This window comes from Carassius auratus, chromosome 23 (genome assembly GCF_003368295.1).
Source record: "Carassius auratus strain Wakin chromosome 23, ASM336829v1, whole genome shotgun sequence".
Lineage (NCBI taxonomy): Eukaryota > Metazoa > Chordata > Actinopteri > Cypriniformes > Cyprinidae > Carassius > Carassius auratus.
The window spans coordinates 4037800-4054209 of record NC_039265.1 but is presented as its reverse complement, the minus strand read 5'-3'; the positions used below and the strand labels follow the sequence as shown (position 1 = coordinate 4054209).

At 36.2% G+C, this 16410-nt stretch overlaps 1 protein-coding gene across 2 annotated transcripts in view; it reads right to left on the bottom strand.

Annotated features, from left to right (window-relative positions):
- Window positions 1-1696: 1696 nt before the first annotated feature.
- Window positions 1697-16410, bottom strand: part of pkp1a (plakophilin 1a) — a 28672-nt gene continuing 13958 nt past the window's right edge. Inside the window, exons 3-15 of one of the 2 annotated variants that reach the window (XM_026199285.1) lie at window positions 15509-15763; window positions 13308-13645; window positions 12881-13025; window positions 12304-12511; window positions 11911-12079; window positions 11069-11186; window positions 10424-10582; window positions 7546-7713; window positions 7314-7467; window positions 5517-5703; window positions 5238-5322; window positions 3328-3419; window positions 1697-3227 (exon numbers count right to left, since the gene is read on the bottom strand). In XM_026199285.1, coding sequence (XP_026055070.1) covers window positions 3339-3419; window positions 5238-5322; window positions 5517-5703; window positions 7314-7467; window positions 7546-7713; window positions 10424-10582; window positions 11069-11186; window positions 11911-12079; window positions 12304-12511; window positions 12881-13025; window positions 13308-13645; window positions 15509-15763 — 2067 coding nt within the window. In that variant the 3' untranslated portion in view covers window positions 1697-3227; window positions 3328-3338. Of the gene's footprint in view, window positions 3228-3261; window positions 3420-5237; window positions 5323-5516; window positions 5704-7313; window positions 7468-7545; window positions 7714-10423; window positions 10583-11068; window positions 11187-11910; window positions 12080-12303; window positions 12512-12880; window positions 13026-13307; window positions 13646-15508; window positions 15764-16410 lie in introns of those variants that run through there. The other variant, XM_026199284.1, reaches the window with a different exon arrangement.

The window sequence follows — 16410 nt, the reverse complement described above, 5'->3', positions numbered from 1 at the left end:
ATACACATCTTCACATGATGCACAATAACACACACTCAGCTGCTCTCTGTTAATGTCCCCTTAGGCCTCTCTGTAGTTTCAGGGTCAAAAAGGTCAGGAGATTCTCATCTCAAATGATTTGCATATTAACCTATGGGACAGGAACATATACAACACACAGTGTCTACTATTCACATTCATTGTTCGCTTGAGCATTGACAAGGGCCCATCTGTACCAAAAGTCAGTGCAGAACAAGTAATGTAAAGTAATATTTGCACAAAACAAGGATTCCATTAATCATGGGCAGAACATGTTATGATATGCATAGATGCCATTTTTGGTGGATTTTCAGTCCAGTGTTTAAGCTTTCCAATATTGTGTCAAGACCGGATGAACTTTTATAATTGCACTGTGGAATGTGTGTGACTCATAAAAGCGTCTCCAAGCTCGTCGCCCGCCATTTCTACTGTAGGGTGGAGATCTTGAGTAAACATAAATCAAGCAGATCAATTAATACAACTGCTTTCTTGAGAAGTGATAAATATCTGCTTTCTGATGGCGAAAAGACTTTCCATAATCTATCACAATGTACAATGAATACATATGTTTGAGGTTTGTTGTCCTTTTACTAAAATCACAAAAAGAAAGTCTTGTCAGCCAACATGCCATATTTCACATAATGATTGATGAGGTGAAAACTGAATGAGAGGGTTTTTCCTCCTCAATAAATCATCTTTCATATTCACTCACACTGTAAATGTATATAAAGCTTATACTGAAAATAACTGACAACTTATTATTATTATATCACAAAATTAATACATTTATATTTAAAAATACAGGTTGTAGGACCTGCCACTAGAGGGCGCACTACCAAAACAATAACAATCGTGTGGTTTGATGACGCTAAGAAGGAGCGTGGAATGATGGGATTTGTTGTCTTCTACCCAACCGCTGACGGCCATCAATCAGACGGAAAGATAAATCATAGATTTAACACAAGTTCAACGATTTGCGCGAGTAGATTATATACAAAGTCAATGCAAAGACGCGATCAGACTATGGATCAGACACATCCTCGCGCAGGTCTAGAGATGCGATCCCCCGTGTTTGGCGTGTAAACCCCATAATACTAATCTTGTTGATCGCTTTAATAGCATACGTTTTCTTTAAAGATACGAATCAAAACAACTCACCTTTCGAGTAAAACACAAGCGAGATCGGCACCTCTTTCTAGTTGAAGTTTGTCGCGAAGCTACTTCCGCATTTGTCCACGAAACTGTTGTCATGTGGTTTCTACGTTAGTAAAGGCGGGAACAAAGGGGAACTAACATCATTGACAGGCGACTGCACTGCCCCGTGTCAATGTTCAGAATGGGAATTATCTCATGATTTATAAGTAGTTGAAAACATTAGAGATATTGTTAGTAATCAGCTGGACAAAATATATAACACTAGCCTAGTGGTTTTTTGGATATTTTATTATAAATATCTTTCAAATTGTACCTTTAACATGCATAGTTAAAATACCCATAAAAGCAACACACCATACAGCATTTCTTGCTGAATTGCACTTTTATTAGTTATTTTTATGCAAGATTAAAATGCACATTTTGGTCATGTAGATGAAAATGTAATTTTTACACAGCCACATCTAATATTTTAGTACAAAAATATTATTATTTATTATAATTTTCTTTCTTTTGTTTGTATTTCTTTTTTTTTTTTTTGCATTTTGACAACATAATAAAATGGGTGGGGAAAAAAATACATTTACCCTCAAGAAGACACATTTAAACACATTCCAGCCAAACAAAAGTAAAAAAAATAATCCTCACAAAAATTAAATATCCCACACATTTAGCAAACAGCACACAGAAAAAGCAAGTTTGGTTTATAAAAAGGATGTCAATCAAAATATTATATAACTGTATATCTAGAAAACAAATTATTTTGCATTTACCACTAAGCAGCAGTCAGACTAACAAAAATATTATTTTATTCATTATAATTCAGAAAAATTATTACCCATTTCAAGTGAATGCATCTAGCATTAACTCTACTAAAATGCAACCATACCCAAAAGGCCAGAAACATCTTTACACTGCCAAGAAGGAACATAAGACACATCTAAAGTTGCATATATACCTTTCAACTGTGCTTAGTCTTTGTAGTATAATGTATTTACAGTAGAATTATGTGTGGCTAACAAAGTAAAACAGAAACAAAAAAGTTTAAGGTGGTTCTGATTCTTCAGTAGGTGAGAACTGAATTTAACACAGCATTCAGTCCCCTTAAGGTAAAACATCCAGAGCTGCGAATGCAACCGAAAGTTCATCAAGCTCCAATCTAACTGGCATTTCAATGATGAATCACACATTTTTTTTTACATCTTACTTTTCATCCAACTTACTTTTAATTAGTATTAACATTGTTGCAATGTTTTTTTTTTTCAACATTAATACAACAACAGACATTATTTCAATCACATCGAAACACCTGCGACGTAAGAGCATGTTTAGAAACCGACAACTATTCAGGCCTCATTGCACCAAAATGCAAAAGCTTTATCCAACATGTATTATGATCCCCAATATACATCACAGGAGGACAGAGGAAGGAAAGCAGCAGAGGAAGAGTGGACCAGTAGTGCAAGTTTGTTAAGTATAAGTGTACAAACTCTTTCCCAATAGTAGATGTGTATTAGGCCCTAAACAGGCCTGTACTAGCAGTACAGCAGCTGCATCACCATTCATACCAGAAACAGGGATTGATTATTCCTCCATCAGTGGATGTCAAGTTTAAAAACGGTTGAAAAGCGCCATTAAAATATCATAAAAGCCATCCAAATGACTTGTGTGCAAATTTCAGACCATGAACAAATCAGTCGGAGTCACAGATTTGGGAACGACTGTACTGAAGATATCTGGAAGGATATTTACTTTTGGTCAGTTCTTGGTCTGTTCTTCACACAAATCATCTTGAATATAGCATCACACAAACTGTTTATCATACTTTAAGGGTCTTTTTTTTGTGTGCCATTTTAGCCCTCAGAAGAATAACATTGGGTTGGAAATAACAGTAAGAGTGTAATAGTCAAATTTGTTACACATTTATAATAGGCAAAGAAATTGCAGGAATCCCATTAAATCTACAATATGTACTGCATATACCCATAATGTCCTGCAATGTATGAAAGCACAGGACAGTTCTCGGAAACTCTGTGGCTTCCTGCAGCACTGCAAAACTGAAAAAAAGTAAGTATATTTTTTAAGTAAAAGTATAATAATTATCAGAATCCAGGCAATAAAATAAAATAAAGTAAAGGCGAGTGTCTTTCCACTCACGTGCACATCTCTCAGTGTCCATCCATGCGTGTTGCTTCTTTGTATGCTGTAGTAGTGGATGTATTTACAAACTTGTCCTTGTTCATCCCTTGCTACAAAATAATAAAAGATCAAAACTATAAATGGAGCATCGTTTTCATTTCAAAATAACATGCATCACGATCACAATTTACTGTGTGCAAGCTCTCAGAAACAAATACATGTGGTGGTTTTACACTGAATCACTATATTTATTTATAAATTACACATCCCTGCATCTTCTGTTCTGTAAATAAATAAATAGCATCTGTCATTTATGAAATAATAACTATTTATTTATTTCCTACCTTGAGTTTATCAACAACATTTTTATCAAAATTATTTAAAAAAAATTCCAATAAAATAAGAATTAAGATTTAATTCAAATTATATATGCATCAGCTTTAATGTACATTTAATGCAGACAATAACAAAAATAGTCAAATGTCAAAAGTTTTAATGACATTTAATTGCATTTTTATTAACTTACAATCTTACTTTTTTTCTGTTGCTCTTTAAAATATAATTTAATACAATTCTAATATAAACACAATAATATATACTAACATGATATTATTATAATTTATTATTCTCCTGTTATTACAAATAACTATAAATTCACATTTCTGCATCACAATATTAGAATTTACAGTATGGATATTCATTTTAAGATTTGTTAAATATTACGTTTCACAGTGTTATTAAATTATTAAGGCTTTTAAAGATTACATTTAAATAAGAACTAGATGACAACAAAGGTAATTTAAAAGCAAAAAATTAGGAGAATGAGAAAAATCAAATATCCATTCATATTTATATATTGATAAATAAAAAAATCTCTAATATCAGCTGACAGAAAATCTGGTGCATGTTTCCACACTGTAAAGACGCACATATATCTGATGTGTAATGTATTGTTATGTGTGCTTTGGACTAATGAGATGTCAGTGTGGGCGGAGCTACATGACCTCATGCTACTGAAATACAAACAAATGATAAAATTAGCTGCTTCTCAATCCTGCTTAAGAAAAAAAACTCAGATTAACGTGTTTCAGTCAGCTTTACAGCGATGTAAGCCTAAAGATCTAAATCAGCTTTATGTGATCAAAGCGTGTATATCATCATTAGTCAGTGTGGTATAGTGTACAGTATGTTTGTATGTTTCAGTGTGTGGGTGTGTGTGTGTGTGTGTGTAGGTGTCGGAGGGTCACGTTAGGAGGAGTGTGTTATGTGAAAAGCGTTTGCTCTGCCATGCCCTTTTAAACAAGCAGAGAGAAAGAACTTGTTTTCCTGGATTCCTGTCTTATCCCGCTGAATCTCTTCCAGGGTTGGGTGGAGTACATGTCAGGGCCTGGAAGTGTGTGTGTGTGTGTATATAGACTATTCATGCAAGCGAATGAGAGTCTTATTTGATGTGTAAACTAGCATACAGACAGAAAGATTGATCGCAGCCTGGGGATTTTATTTTCCCTCAAAGCAGGAAAAAAAAACATAGAAGAAAAAGTGAACACACCCTGCCCTACCCTGCGCTCTCTGCTTTCTTACAACCAGATGCTGCTTCCTTTTTCTTTGCCCTCCCATCACAAATCATTTCAGAATGAGGAAATATTTGTGAAAATATACTTTCACTCTTCCTCTGAAATCATTAACAGCATCTTGTGATTAACCGCTTTGAACAAACGATTGTTAGGTGTGTTGTTTCATCCTAACAATGCAGTTCTTATGAAAAAATGTGCTTGTATTCGTGAGATTCATTATGTGATGAATGTCAGTTTTCAAATGCTCTTATGCAATTGAACAGGCAAAAATCTTAGATCAGATTAACAGGTAAAAAAAATAAAAATTGACCAGGCTTTACTGGCTGTATGTAGTTTGAGGAGGGAGAGTCTTACCTTTTTCAGCACATTCTGGATGTCTTTTTGTCCCCACATACTCCTCAGAAGAACTGCAGCAGCTACTTTGGCTGCGTCAAATGATCTGCAAAACAGCAGGGTATCTGCTAATGCACTTCAACTTCCTACAGAGTAACAGTCATACATGGGTGGCCATCGCAAAACTTGTTATCAAAAGAGGGAGTCATTTGTTGATTTCTTTGCTCTAAACATCAAGCATGAGCTTGCTAATGACATAGCTTCACTTTTACACGGGCATTTCTCTTTGGAAGTACTTACGTATTTGAGCTCAGCATGCTCAGAGAGTCGACGAGTTTGGTGTCGATCACCTTCTTGGCAGTGTCGGGGTCTGCCAGCATGAGTGTGTTCATCACACGGCACGCTGTAGCGATGGTGCTGTCAGACCGAACCATGTTCGGAGTCACAGACGACAGAAGAGCACTGACATTGGGAAGAATTTGCTTGGCTGTGGTTGACAAAAACATCATGGACATCAGGGAACAATAAACTGATGCAACGTTCAAGAAAAGTACAGTACACTGTGTACAACAATATTTCATTTAGTATGATCCTTGGTAATCTGCAAGCCTGATGCTTTGGCTTTATTTTTATTTATTTATTTATTTTTCACTGGAGGAATACATAAGTAACTGGCCTTAATATTAAAGGGATAGTTCACCCAAAAATGAAAATTGTATGTTTATCTGCTTACTCCCAGGGTATCCAAGATGTAGGTGACTTTATTTCTTCAGTAGAACACAAACTGAGATATTGAACTCAAACCGTTGCAGTCTGTCAGTCATATAATGTAAGTGGATGGGAATCACGGCTAAAACATACATTGATTCACGTGCCTCTGATTAACGCACTATCCAAACTGTTAGAACTCTCCTGAGCGTTCCGACATTGTGTGAATTAGAGGTAAAAAAAAAAAAAGTTGTCTTTACACATCAGTGTATCTTCATGAGGCGCAGGGTTTAATTTGGTTTTGTTTGTGTACTTGTTTTATTGTTTGTTTTAGCTGTGATTCCTAATCACCTCCATTATAAGGCTGATAGACGGCAATGGCTTGTGTTAGATATCTCAGTTTATGTTCTACAGAAGAAACAAAGTCACCTACATCTTGGATGCCCTGGGGGTACACAGATAAACATCACATTTTCATTTTTGGGTGAACTATATCTTTAATTACTTTCTCTTATATATATATATATATATATATATATACACTAGCCATTGTTTGCCATGTATATGCAAACAAACAACATAATATCACACTTGATGTATTTTTAAGTAACTGACCTAAAAAAAAAATTGTAATTGTAAATAAATAAATAAGCAACTATGTATATAAATAAATGTTGTCTTGTTGTGTTGTGTAAAAATATGTTTTAGGTGACTGGTCTCAATATTAATTAATTGCATATTACTTAAACAAATATTGCTTAAAAGCAATAAAACATTTACATAATATATATTTCGTTTAACTGACCTTGATGTAAATTAACTGTATATTTCTTATATACATAATGTTATATATTTTTCATGTTTAATAATTTAATAAAAAAAAATTTAAATACATATTTTAGGTAATTTTCTTTACATATACATATAAAATGCATATTTCTTGTATACATAATGAAAAAATATAAATTAATAAATAAAATTTCTAATGAATGGAATTAAAGACATGAAATATGTCCTTCCAATCTAGATGTCAAATGGTTCAGTTTCTTTTAATAATCCCAGTTCATATGTAATATGCTGTAGAGAAATATATATTGTATTCAATTACTGTCAGTAGTGTGGAAGGCCACACCAAGCATTGCGATTGATATCCTTATCCTGCCCGAAAAGACATTACAGTTCACGTCTGCAATAAGAATTAACTAACAGACGTGAATCCTTAAAGCGAATATTGCACTCTTGAACACTCTCCTCAAATGACATTTTCTTGTCTGTTCTTGTGCTTGTGCAGAAGTTTCTTAACAGACACAACACAGAGCACAGAACTGACAGCACTCTTTCATAGTTTATCTGTAGTAGTGACGCTCTACAGTTACAAAAGACTCTTACCCATAGTACCCCGTAGAGATGACACCCGGGACATGTTGCCCACCAAGGACACGGCGGTCTTCTGCAGGCCTAGGTTTTGTGATATCAGCAGGGGTGAAATGACAGACAGGCCTTGCAGCTTCTCTATGATGCTTTGATTCATCAGAGTGGACAACTGTGCAGAGGTCAAAATACAAGTTGAGCAACTTTCCTTAAGTTCAGTTGCATGTATATTTGTATAGTGTGTACATACATGGCTCTTTGAAGCGGTCAGGTTCTGCAGGGCTCCACAGCAGGCCTCCAGAGTGGCCTCATTCTCACTTAAGCACAGCAGAGACAGATACATCTGCAGCGACTTTTGGTTGTACAACCAATCCACTCCTTTAGGATCTTTCTTTTCCATGGCTGGAAAGTTGAACTCCTGATAACAAAAAGCACTGTAAATGTATTGATAATTTAATAATTTATAATTAAATAATTTAATACAAATAGACCCGTTTTATTATTAATGGTATGAATTTCCATGCTGGTTGGGTGTATGGAAATTACCAAAAAGTATTGCTATTGGAGCCTGTGAGATTTTATGTTCTTGAATGAAGTCTTTTATGCTCACCAAAACTGCATTTATTTGATAAAAAATACAGCAAAAACAGTAATACTGTGAATTTTATTATTCTATTTGAACATATTTTAAAATGTAATATATTCCGGAGATCAAAGCTGTATTTTCAGCATCATTACTCCAGTCTTCAGTGTCACATGATCCTTTAGAAATTATTCTTATATGCTGATTTGTTGCTCAATAAATATTTCTCTTATTATTATCAATGTTGAAAAGCTTAATATTTTTTGGGAACTACATTTATTTCAATTTTTTTTGTTGTTGTTAAAAACTTTTCAAAAGACACCCTTCAAAGCTCCAATATTTCTCATGTTGCGTTCTACAGAATACAGAAATTAATATGCATTTGGAATATAATAATGAGAGTTTTATTTTTATGTTAACTTCTCTTTTAAAGGGGTTATATGATGCAATTAAAATTTTTCCTTTCTCTTTGGACTGATACAAGCTGTTCATGAATAGATAAGATCCTTAAAGTTGCAAAGACTAAAGTCTCAAACCCAAAAGACCCAAATATATTCTTTATAAGAGATAAGACTAGTCCACGCCCCCCAAAACACCTCATTTAAACACGCCCCCACATGTCTACATCACTATGTGGGAAGATTTGTATAATCACGCAAAAAAAGAAGCCGTGACTTTTATTCTCGCTGTTGCCACCACCACCATGTTGTGGAGTCAATGTGTGTTTCGTTGTCAGTGCCGCTGCTAGCCATTTTGGTGCCCTAAGAATAATTCCTTTATGATGCCCCCCACCCCGAGAAAGAAAAAAAATGTTTGTTTTTGCCAGTTTAACTTTTTATTACCAAACATAACTCAATACCAATAACACAGAATAGCAGCATCACAGTATAAAACTTAACACTAAAAAGAGAAAGATAATCTTCACAGCTTTGCTGACTTTGTAAACAGTCAACAGAATAGCAAAATAAAAAAAATATCAAAATAATCCAGACTTTTTTTTTTTTTTTTTTTGCAAATTCAATGTCACTTTGAAAAGATTAAATTAAATAATCATCAAAAAGTACTAGGGCTGATTTTTTTTTCGATTTTTAAGACATAAGTGTTCATTGAATCTATTGTAAAATCGATTTTCCATGTCTAACAAAAAGACGTTTCCTTTTTCAACGTCAATAAACGGACGAACGTAAAGAGAGAGCTGGAAAAACTAAAGTCAGCAATATTTTTTTATTTATTGGTATGAAGTTTCATGGCAAAATTTTCAGGGTCCAGAGAAGAGCGTTTTTTATTCACTATATGTCCAGCTGTTGAGAAGACGCGCTCCGACCGCACTGTTGTTACAGGGACACTTAAGTACAGCTGCGCAAGGTGGGGGTATTACTGCCAATTTTCCACCACAAAAGCCGGTCGCTATCAGCTTGCAATGGTCCTTTTCATAACTCAGAATCTCCTGTAACTAGATGCGCGAATGAGGAGAATTCGCGTCTACCGTGCCGGTGAGACCTCCAGACGCGCGGAAACACGTCTTTATATTGTAAGTTATAATAACATAGTTTGCTGATGCTAACATTAACGTCAGCAAGTTCGAGGCGCATTACGATTAGCAGCAGCACGCACATGCAGCACATTTCACATACTTTCTAGACTAGAGCAATTATTAAATATCTTTCTTGTTCCCCCTTTTTTGTTACATATACATGGCTAAAATGTGCCTAATATTTCTATAGGCTAATGAAATAATACCTGCATTAAAAAAAAAAAATCATTAGGCTATTTTTGGTGCCCCCTCAGCACTTGGTGCCCTACGCACAGTGCGTGATACGCGTGTTGGGAGCGGCGGCGCTGTTCGTTGTGAAGGAGAAACTACTTTGTATGGCCTTCCAAAAGAGGACACAACTAGAAATCAATGTTTAAGTTGTATTTACAACACTGTCATGAAACAGATCAACACAAACATTCAGATGTGTGCAGCACATTTTACAGAGGACTGTTTCCTGAACCTACAATGCCAGCTGTTCTGACCAATAATGCTCACTCACAGTCTGTTAGTATGTCTCATTCAAATTTAAAGAATTTGCCACTGATGATTCAAATGCGAGTTTTGAGCAGTGTACAGTAGGCTTGTTGTTTCTCTGATCACAAATACAAACAAACTATGCTTTGTTTGTAATAGGTTTTATTCGTTTTGTCATCATCCAGATGGCTTCACAGTGTGGAGAGGGACATAACATTTTCGTCAAACGCTTGAGGTATTCGGCCAATCACAACGCACTGGATAGCTGGCCAATCAGAGCACAACTGGCTTTTCAGAACAATGAGTTTTGTACAAATCAACGCGTTTCAGAAAGACGGGGCGTAGTGGAGAAACAATAATGTACAGTAATGTGTTTTTTTAACCTTAAACCACAAACACATTGCATTACACCAAATACATAAAATAATGTTCTTTTTAGCAACATCATATGACCCCTTTAAGTCAAGTCGGCATCTCTTAACCAGCATCCAAAACATCTTGCATGCTAGTCGTTTTATCAGGAACAGCTCGTACCTTCTGGGTCTTGGTGCTCTTGGGGCTGAAGAGGCTCTTTTTGTTAGTGTTCTCATTCGGTTTCTCATCAGGAAAAGAGAACAGTTTGAAGTGATCTTGAGCCTCTTTCTCTAGCTGATAACTCAAGTTATGAAGTATGCAGACACAGTTTTCCACCGACTGCTCCCCCATCAACAACACAACAACAACAAAAAAACAGAACCGGGACACAGAAGTCACTTTCAGCTTGTTGAGTACAATTTTAGCAATATTTTGGAGTATTCTGGTAGACATTAAAACTATGGGCTAGATTTACTAAACAGGGCAAATTAGCTTTAAAGCGCAATTCCAAAAAGTGCTGAAGGGAGTGGAAAATTCTGCATTTGATTTACTTACAATGTGCACATTAAAGAACACAGACTCAGCCAAATTATTTCCATAATGACCAGCACAATCTACCAAGAGCAGTGCAAATTAACGCCTGCTTTAAAACATGCATTCTTTGGGTGTTAAATAATGGTGCCAATATCATTAATTAGCACTAATTATGTAGCATTATTCATTTTAATACTCTCTAACATTGGGGCATCTGTTTCAGTGTCCACATATTTCTCAGTGTAGTGTAAGTGCTTGGAGATTGTGCAGGAAAAATGAAAGTATGATAACCTTGTCATCTGGATCGACTCTTTCCACCCGAGTCTGAACGTAAGACATGAGAGAGTCGATAAGTCTTGGGCAGCTCCTCATCGATATCCTCTCCTTCTCGCTAGCACAGCTGAGGTTTCTGCGAGGGTACAGCCAGAACTTGACATTAACACAGACATTCATTTTGCACAATGATTAAATATATGCCAATCTGTCATATATGTATACGTCAACATTTTGTGATCTGCCTTCGATAAAAAACAAGTTTGGCAATTAATTATGCAATGCTGATAAGAAAACTTGCATGAAACAACATGACAGCTCCAAGAAATCTGCTGATATTGAGCATGGATGAATTATAAAGCATCACTCAGGTGGTTTAGTGTTTCAAGTCATTGCCTGTGTGAGGGTTTATTGGGTGTTAAAGATGACGATCATTTGATAAATAGAGTGTGACTATTTTTCATTATGCATTTGACAAAGTAAGAGTTATTGACTCACCCTCATGTCATTCAATAGTGTGTACTGTTATTTCTCTGTGGAGTCATACAACTTGAAATATAGTTCTTACTGTTACTTTTACAGTGCCATTTTAGAGTTTCTTGTTAGGAATCTTAACTATGAATGGAAAAATGATTATTTTGTGCGCATGTGCGTGCTCCATGAAAACAACAAAACAATGACAGTTTGGAATGACATAAGGGTGCCTAAATGATGACAGAAATTTCAGTTTGGGATTAACTACAACTTTAAGCGAAAAAAGTATCGGAGTTATTATATTTTGCTAACAAATATTATTTTATTCCTCATCTGTTCAGGTGTCACTGTGTTCTTGTACTCAACAGTCAGTTTCTGTAACGCACCTTAAACAGTTAGTGGTGTTGTAGAAGACCTCAGGGTCAGTGGGTTTGTTGGTGCTGCTATCAGTCCAAAAGTTGTAAGGCACCACAACGCGTTCTGTAAGCAGCGGCATGGCGTTCCTGATCAGCTTTGGCTTCAGCTTATCAGCCGAGGATAGATTCCACAACAGACCTGACCAGACATCAAAGGGTCACACTCCATACCCCATTTTCTTTTTAAACAGCTTTTGATAAACACATTAATTTAGAACACAAAATCAATTCATGTCACTTACTTATAACTATAAAGGAAAATATTCACATACGACATGCTGAGATCATAGGACAACAAATGACACACGGCACATTACAAAGTTGAAGCACAGGAAAGAGTCCAGTGAGAGCGGCACATCTTACCAGTGAGATGTTTCTGTGTTTCTATAATGTTGGTGTTTCTGAGCAAGGTCAGAATGGCCTCTATTCCTTCAAAACTTTCCACCTCAAGCTTGTTATTGTTGTCTTTAAAAACTATGTTTCGCAGGGCAGCGGCAGTGATCTGTTGCAGCTGTGGATTGTCACATTTCAGCAGCTGAACAAGAGCAGGAATCCCACCCAAACTACTAACCTTTAAATGATACAAAACAATACTTATGATTAAATAATTGACAATGATGTGTATTCGAAAACATTGCAAAAATATATGGAATACATTTATATATATATATATATATATATATATATATAGACCGACAGACAGACAGACAGATATAAACAGACAGACAGACAGACAGATAAAACCAGACAGATATAGATATAAACAGACAGACAGACAGACAGACAGACAGATAAAACCAGACAGATATATATAGACGGACAGACAGACAGATAAATATAAACAGACAGACAGACAGATAGATAGATATAAACAGACAGATATATAGACAAACAGACGGACAGACAGACGGATGGACGGACAGACAGACAGACAGACAACCTTTTGCTTGGCTCTGTCGTCAGTGAAGGTGTGGTGCTGTATGAATGAAGCTCCACACAGCTGATGGCTGATGTCTGAGTGTGACAGATACTCCACTGCCTCCTGCAGAGTGATGTTAGGAACAGATCCATCGCCACCACTCGAACTAAACAATGTTTACGAAACAAGTAACAGACACACATATATAGCTTTGACAAATTACTGTATGACAAAAACAGAAGGAAAAAAGACTGTAAAATTTAAATGAGCATTTTTCGAAATTATTTTTTTAAAGCACACTAGCATATAGAAGATTCAAGGTATCTGTAAAATAAATGTTTAGAAAAAAAAAGTCAAGCATAACAGAAAATGCGCTTTTACATACTACTGATAGTAGATAAATAAGATAAATAAACTACAAACTGCAGCCAAGATGAAGCACACTCACCCCAGCGCTTCTGATTTGTTCTTGGTAGTGGTGACTTTCGTAATTGTCTGTGATTGGCTGAGGGGAGGTTTGATGCTTGCGACCTGTGATTGGCTGGTGCTGGCAGGCAGGTTATTCTCCAGGAATCTCATGGATTGTCCAGTCGCTCGGTTATATCGCACAGTTGAAGACCTGGACTGCTGGGTAACTGTGCCGCCTGCCTTATTCAAGGCTGGATCGCTGACACCACGTCTCATCCCGTTGGACTGAGACTGTGCATTCCAGTTCATCTGAGACTCCCACTGGCTGCTCAGGGTTTGTCTTCTCACTGTGTTGCGCACTGACAAGCTGCGACCAGTCTGGGCAAATAAAAAGCAATGAAGAATAAAGTGCTACGGTTTTAAGAAAAATCATAAATAAGAAAGTAATATTTATTATCAGTATTTATCTGCATACAACTTCAGCTAAATCAGAAAATAATTATGAATTGTCCCTTAGTTTCCATAACAAAAATGTTTTAATATAAATTTTATGTATGTTGTGGAACTGTCACAGATTAAAATATTACAAAAAATTTATTCATTTTAACTTTCTTCACAATTCAATTTTTTTTTCTCCAAATTAAGTTTATTTCTCACAAATCTGAAATTTGTTTTAGAATTTCAACTCACAGTTCGACTTTATCATATTTGTGTTTGTATCTTGCAATTCAGAGTTTTTCCACTGAGGACTAATTAGTCCAAATAACCCTCAAAAGACAAATGCTCCAACCCAAACATCCTCAATGTGCTAATGGGCTTGCCCATGGCATACAGGTGCATCTCAATAAATTTGAATGTCGTGGAAAAGTTCATTTAGTTCAGTAATTCAACTCAAATTGTGAAACTCATGTATTAAATAAATTCAATGCACACAGACTGAAGTAGTTTAAGTCTTTTGTTCTTTTAATTGTGATGATTTTGGCTCACATTAAACAAATACCCAACAATTCACTGAATTCACATAAACAAATTAGAATATGGTGACATTCCCATCAGCTTATCAACTCAATACACCTGCCAAGGTTTCCTGAGCCTCAGTTTGGTTCACTAGGCTACACAATCATGGGGAAGACTGCTGATCTGACAGTTTTCCAGAACACAATCATTGACACCCTTCACAAGGAGGGTAAGCCTCAAACATTCATTGCCAAAGAAGCTGGCTGTTCACAGAGTGCTGTATCCAAGCATGTTAACAGAAAGTTGAGTGGAAGGAAAAAGTGTGGAAGAAAAATATGCCCAACCAACCGAGAGAACCACAGTCTTATGAGGATTGTCAAGGAAAATTGATTCAAGAATTTGAGTGAACTTCACAAGGAATGGACTGAGCCTGGGGTCAAGGCATCAAGAGCCACCACACACAGACGTGTCAAGGAATTTGCTGAACCACAATGACAGAGGCATCTTACCTAGGCTAAGGAAAAGAAGAACTGGACTGTTGCCCAGTAGTTCAAAGTCCTCTTTTCAGATGAGAGCAAGTTTTGTATTTCATTTGGAAACCAAGGTCCTAGAGTGGTGGAAGTGTGGAGGGTGGAGAAGCTCATAGCCCAAGTTGCTTTAAGTCCAGTGTTAAGTTTCCACAGTCTGTGATGATCTGCTGGTGTTGGTCCATTATGTATTTTTGAAAACCAAAGTCACTGCACCTGTTTACCAAGAAATTTTGGAGCACTTCATGTTTCCTTCTGCTGACCAGCTTTTTGAAGATGCTGATTTCATTTTCCAGCAGGATTTGGCACCTGCCCACACTGCCAAAAGCACCAAAAGTTGGTTAAATGACCATTGTGTTGGTGTGCTTGATTGGCCAGTAAACTCACCAGACCTGAACCCCATAGAGAATCTATGGGGTATTGTCAAGAGGAAAATGAGAAACAAGAGACCAAAATATGCAGATGAGCTGAAGGCCACAGTCAAAGAAACCGTGACCACCTCAGCAGTGCCACAAACTGATCACCTTCATGCCACGCCAAATTGAGGCAGTAATTAAAGCAAAAGTAGCCCCTACCAAGTATTGAGTACATGTACAGTAAATTAACATACTTTCCAGAAGGGCAACAATTCACAAAAAATTTGAAATTATGAAGTATAGATAGATAGATAGATAGATAGATAGATAGATAGATAGATAGATAGATAGATAGATAGATAGATAGATAGATAGCTGAGGGGAGGTTTGATGCTTGCGACCTGTGATTGGCTGGTGCTGGCAGGCAGGTTATTCTCCAGGAGTCTCATGGATTGTCCAGTCGCTCGGTTATATCGCACAGTTGAAGACCTGGACTGCTGGGAATTTGTGCCGGCTGCCTTATTCAAAGCTGGGTCACTGCCACCACGTCTCATCCCATTAGGCGGAGACTGTGCATTCCAGTTCATCTGAGACTCCCACTGGCTGCTCGGGGTTTGTCTTCTCATGGTGTTGCGCACTGACAAGCTGCGACCAGTCTGGGCAAATAAAAAGCAATGATGAATAAAGCGCTAATGGATTAAGAAAAAACTCATGAATAAGATAAATTTCTATTTATTATCCATATTTATATGCATACAACTTGTGCGCTCATACTAGTTAAATGAACCGGGTAAAACACGCTCGGGGGGGTTCAAAACCCCTAGTGTGAGTACATCTTTAATTTCATTAACAACTTTTTTTTTACGTAGAAATGTGATGTTTGTTGTGGAAGCTTTTTTTTCATCACAGAATAAAAATATAAAAAAAGTTCATTCATTTTAGCTTTCTCACAATTTTGAGCGTACAGTATATCTCACAAATCTGACATTTGTCTCACAATTGTGATTTATCTAACAATTAAAACTTTATTCCTCCAAATAATGTTTATATCTCACAAATGAGACTTTTTGTCTCAGAATTTTGAGTTTATATATTATAAATCTGACATTTGTCTCAGAATTTTAAATTTATCTCACAGTTCAGACTTGATCATATTTGTTTTTAGATCTTGCAAATCAGTGTTCATAATTCTGACTTTTTCAGAATTGTTACTTTTTATCTTGCAATTGCGAGTTATCAACTGTGATTCAATTTTTCACACTCTGTCCTTTCTCCTTTGAACGCTCCGATGACTTCCTGTTTA